General features: G+C 32.4%; 1 protein-coding gene across 2 annotated transcripts; it reads left to right on the forward strand.

Moving 5' to 3' along the window:
• Positions 1–2,838: 2,838 nt before the first annotated feature.
• On the forward strand, positions 2,839–4,719 carry LOC139846907 (myb-related protein 306-like). Of its 2 annotated transcripts, none has more exons than XM_071836479.1 (3): positions 2,839–3,252; positions 3,487–3,616; positions 3,732–4,719. In XM_071836479.1, the coding sequence occupies exons 1-3, from the start codon at positions 3,150–3,152 to the stop codon at positions 4,516–4,518; spliced, it is 1,020 nt and encodes a 339-aa protein (XP_071692580.1). In that variant the 5' UTR covers positions 2,839–3,149; the 3' UTR covers positions 4,519–4,719. The 2 variants fall into 2 exon arrangements, with proteins under 2 accessions (XP_071692580.1, XP_071692579.1); XM_071836478.1 differs by having other exon boundaries at positions 2,840–3,282.
• Positions 4,720–5,195: the final 476 nt, after the last annotated feature.

A 5,195-nucleotide genomic window follows, 5' to 3' on the forward strand; every position in this document is an offset into this window, starting at 1 on the left:
TAACCTGTATTTCTGACTATAAACTTATACTTTTTCTGTTTAGTTTCATAAATTTCAGTTCATTATGAAACCATAGCAACTTGATTCACTCAAAACGGATTTAAAACGAAGAAGTTATGGGTATAACAAAATTGGATATTTTTGCTTGTTTTAGCTACGTGAAACTTTGTAACAAATCTATACTAACCATAACTTAACTAACTTATATTGTATTATACATATATTCTAACATATATTATGTAATCTTGATAAACCATAAACACGTATACAATGTTTTGACATATCATATCGACGTCATCTATATATATTATTTGGAATAACCATAGACACTCTATATGCGGTAATGTTCGAGTTAGCTATACAGGGTTGAGGTTGATTTCAAAATAATATATATACTTTGAGTTGTGATCGAGTCTGAGACTTGTATACACTGGGTCGTGGATTTATTCGAGATAATATATATTGATTTATTTCTGTACTACTAACTGTGGACAACTAATTGTGGACAACTAACGTTGGACTATTAACTTAACAAATTTAAATCGTTAAAACGTAATAAAATATGTTGCGAATATATTTCGATCATACTTTGATATATATATTTTTGTTATAGGTTCGTGAATCGACCCGTGGCCAAGTCTTATTTTTCCGACGAAGTGAAAATACATGAAAGTGAGTTATAGTCCCACTTTTAAAATCTAATATTGTTGGGATGAGAATACATGCAGGTTTTATAAATGTTTTACAAAATAGACACAAGTACGTGAAACTACATCCTATGGTTGAATTATTAAACCGAATATGCCCCTTTTAGTCTGGTAATCTAAGAATTAGGGAACATACACCCTAATTAACGCGAATCCTAAAGATAGATCTATTGGGCCCAACAAGCCCCATCCAAAGTACCGGATGCTTTAGTACTTCGAAATTATCATATCCGAAGGTTGTCCTGGAATGATGGGGATATTCTATATACATCTTAAAAATGTCGGTTACCAGGTGTTCACCATATGAATGATTTTTATGCAGATTGTTATATGCATGCATGTTGTTTATGAGAAATGAAAATATGAAATCTTGTGGTCTATTATTACAATTTGATATATATAGGTTAAACCTATAACTCACCAACATTTTTGTTAACGTTTAAAGCATGTTTATTCTCAGGTGATTATTAAGAGTTTCCGCTGTTGCATGCTATTTAAAGACAAGAAATGGAGTCAGCATGTTTGTATAATGTTGTTTAAAAACTGCATTCGAAGAACTTAAGTTGTTGTATAAAATTATTGTAAACCATTATGTAATGGTCGTGAGTAAACGCTATATTTTAGATTATCATTATTTGATAATCTTCGTAATGCTTTTAAAACCTTTATCGATAAAATAAAGGTTATGGTTGTTTTAAAAATCGAATGCAGTCTTTGAAAAACGTCTCATATAGAGGTCAAAACCTCGCAACGAAACCAATTAATATGAAACGTTTATAATTGATATGAACGGGACATTTCAGGCACCGTAAAGGAGTGGGTAAAACGTTACCCGGAATGGCTAGTACTTCCTCATCTGCAACATCAACGGGTCGAGCTAGAAGACCACCACCACCAGGTGCTGAACAACCATTACTTAAAGCCGCGATTATCGACACTTTCAACTATAATGGTATGGTTATTCCACCCCAATGGCAACATTTTTTGGCGCCTCCTAATCCAACTCCTAATTCAACTCCTAGTACAACTCATGATGATGGTGAACCCGAAGGCGAAGACGGTTGATTTGAAGAAGAAGAAGAAGAAGAAGAAGAATAATAATAATAATAATAATAATAATAATAATTAGGGTAAGTATGGTATTTGAGTTTGCTACTTGGATATGCTTAACGTTCAATGTGTAAACTTTGTTTTGGATTAATGTAATCGTTAGATAATTGTTTGTGTAACTTGGAGACATGTTTTAATTTAATGTTATGGTTGTGTTTGCGAATTATCTTATGTTATTACAGCAGGTTTTTTGTTTGTTGGTATGGTGCCGTTTTTACGGCTGGGCTAAAACAGCTAAAATAAGCTGAAATTTGTACAGCAGTTTATTGGGGACGACATGTCGTCCCCACTGGTCGTCCCCAATCCATTTTCCAATTTTATATTTTTAATTAAATAAAGTCGTTTTAAAATATATATCAGATTTTTAGGGACGACATGTCGTCCCCAATGGTCGTTCCAAACATTTATATAATAAAATAATATTTAAAAATCATAAAATAAAATAATATGTTAGGGACGACATGTCGTCCCCATATGTCGTCCCTAAGTTTCTTCCCAACTGACAACAAGAAAGTCAAAGTGGGCCTCAGTGTCGTCCCGAAAAAAATCAACCGTCGTTCCAAAAAAACTATAGCGACGATGCAATAGGGACGACTGTTTAGGGACGACATGTCGTCCCCAATGTCTGTTAGGGACGACATATCGTCCCTAATGGACAGATTTTGTCGTTCCTAATGTACGATTTTCCTGTAGTGTTTTGGCACACTTATTTTGGACATGCGGGTTCAAATAATGATATCAACGTACTTAATCAATCTGATTTGTTTACCGAGTTATTAGCTGGTGAAGCTCGACCTTGTATTAAATTGTATTTAAACAACAGTTAAATAAAGCTTCATATATAGCCATCTTCGATTTTTACTCATTTTTACCCTTACACCGTGATCTCTTAAACCATCTAAAGCTGGCTGACTTTTTCCAAGTAACAAGAGTAAATGCAGCTTGCCATTTTCTTCCGACTTTTGTTGGTTTCATGATGAATGAGAGATAAAGTTATAAACTTTATAAGTATTGAGTCAATAAATTAAATAATGACCTCAGTTTTACAGATTTTCATGTTCTGCGTTGTTTGAAATCACTACCACAAGTCCACCATCACCACCACCGTCCTTCTCTATATATAGTTCCTACAAGGGGGGTTACCCCTACCCATTTACCTTAGTTTAAATCAAATAATAAAACCACATCTTATTTTACACTCACTAACACACACACTGAGAGTGAAATCACAACTAGAGAATAAAAAAGTATCAAACTTTATACCATAAGAAATCTTGATCAGCAAAAAGTTGAAAACTTTTTTCAAGAATCTTATAAAGAAAGAAGATTGAAATGGGAAGACCACCTTGTTGTGACAAAATTGGTGTGAAAAAAGGGCCATGGACTCCAGAAGAAGATATCATGCTTGTATCTTATATTCAAGAACATGGTCCTGGTAATTGGAGATCTATTCCTACCAATACTGGTATACCATATATTCTAATTTCACTTGGTCATATTTTTATGTTTGGATTTTCATTTTTTTTTTTTTTTTAAATAAAGTTTCTTGCTTTGAGGAGGGTTTGTTGGAGTCATTAAATTGTGATATTTATTATATCCTGCAACTTTATTTTTCTCAATGAAATTTTTGACCTCTTCATTTCTTTTTTTTTAATCTTTTAATGTTTAGGTTTGCTAAGATGTAGTAAGAGTTGCAGACTACGGTGGACTAACTATCTCCGGCCGGGTATCAAACGCGGTAACTTTACTAATCAAGAGGAAAAAATGATCATTCATTTGCAAGCCCTTCTTGGAAACAGGTAATTCAACACATCACTTCAAAAAGTTTAGATCTTGATTACAAAATTTGACAGTATGATGTTAAAGATCAGATTTTTATGTATTCTTGATGTGTGATTTGGTCAAATTTTGTAGATGGGCAGCCATAGCTTCATATCTTTCACAAAGAACAGATAATGATATCAAGAATTACTGGAACACCCATTTGAAAAAAAAGTTGAAAAAGATCCAAGGGGACTCATTGGATCAAGAAAACCAATATGGTTCTTTAAGGGCTTCAAATTCTTCATCATCTTTAGAAACTGCTATGTCCAAAGGTAAATGGGAAAGAAGGCTTCAAACTGATATCCATATGGCCAAACAAGCCCTTTGTGAAGCTTTATCTCTTGACAATAAATCCATAAATTTGTCTGAATTATCATCAACCACAGTTTCAAAAAAACCTACATCCATTAGTACAAACCTAAGTTCACAAATCAACCAACATTCTATGCTACCACCGTCTAATATCACTCAAAGTACAACCACTTATGCATCAAGTACTGAAAATATTGCAAGGCTGCTTCCAAGCTGGATGAAAAAGCCACAAAAATCTTCACAAACAAGCTCCGAAAGTGTCGGTACTAATCACACACAAAACGCTTTAGATCAAGGCCAGTTTCCAAGTCCTCCAAGTGAAGGATTTGATAATTCATTGCAGTTTGGATTTAACAACAAATACTCAAATTATAGCAATGTTTCAGATGTTTCACAATCGGTTTCGCCTGAAACAAGTTTATTTCAAGATGAACGTAAACCGGATATCGAATTGGTACAATTGCCACCTCTTAGTTTTCTAGAGAAATGGCTTCTTGATGATGCTAGTGTTCAAGATAACCTTATGAATCTTACTTTAGAAGAAAATGATGATGGTTTGTTTTGACTCTTTAGAAGAAACATTTTCTTTTTATATTTACATCATTACATTACATTTGATAAATTCATTATGCAACAATTATGGTGAATTTATCAAATTTAATAGTGGAAATGTGACTCCTTTTTATTTTCATATTTATCTATTGGAGAAATTGTAGTTTCTCAATTGAAGAAATGTAAATAGTAGTACTAATTAAGTCCTCTATTTTTTGTGACTATCCCTTTTTTAATTTCATGTTTGTTTGTTTGTTCATTTGATGCATTCTATTTGATTGTAATACATGGGCTAGTCAATTGTGTTTCATAGATCACAAGATCTTCTAGTAAGATCTTCTAGTGATACATTCATTTAAATTCTTAATTTAAGTTGGGATATTGAATCTTACAATCACATGTGATTGTTTTGCTGATTTTAATCTTAGTCATTGATTATATTAATTCAAAAGTTAAGATTTATCTCTTGGATCTCAACTTAAATTAAGAATTCAAATTGTTGGAAAATCGTGTGTACTTTTAAATTAGATTAATGCAGCGGATAGTTGAAATAATAATCTTTTATTATTTCATAAAACTTTTACAAGATTAAATAATCACTTATTTAATGAAACATGCACACGATTATCTATCCCAATTAGATCCAGTTACACCATAATAATTATCATGAATATAAACCAAAAGAGGAGT

Source organism: Rutidosis leptorrhynchoides, chromosome 5, assembly GCF_046630445.1.
Source record: "Rutidosis leptorrhynchoides isolate AG116_Rl617_1_P2 chromosome 5, CSIRO_AGI_Rlap_v1, whole genome shotgun sequence".
Taxonomy (NCBI): Eukaryota; Viridiplantae; Streptophyta; class Magnoliopsida; order Asterales; family Asteraceae; genus Rutidosis; species Rutidosis leptorrhynchoides.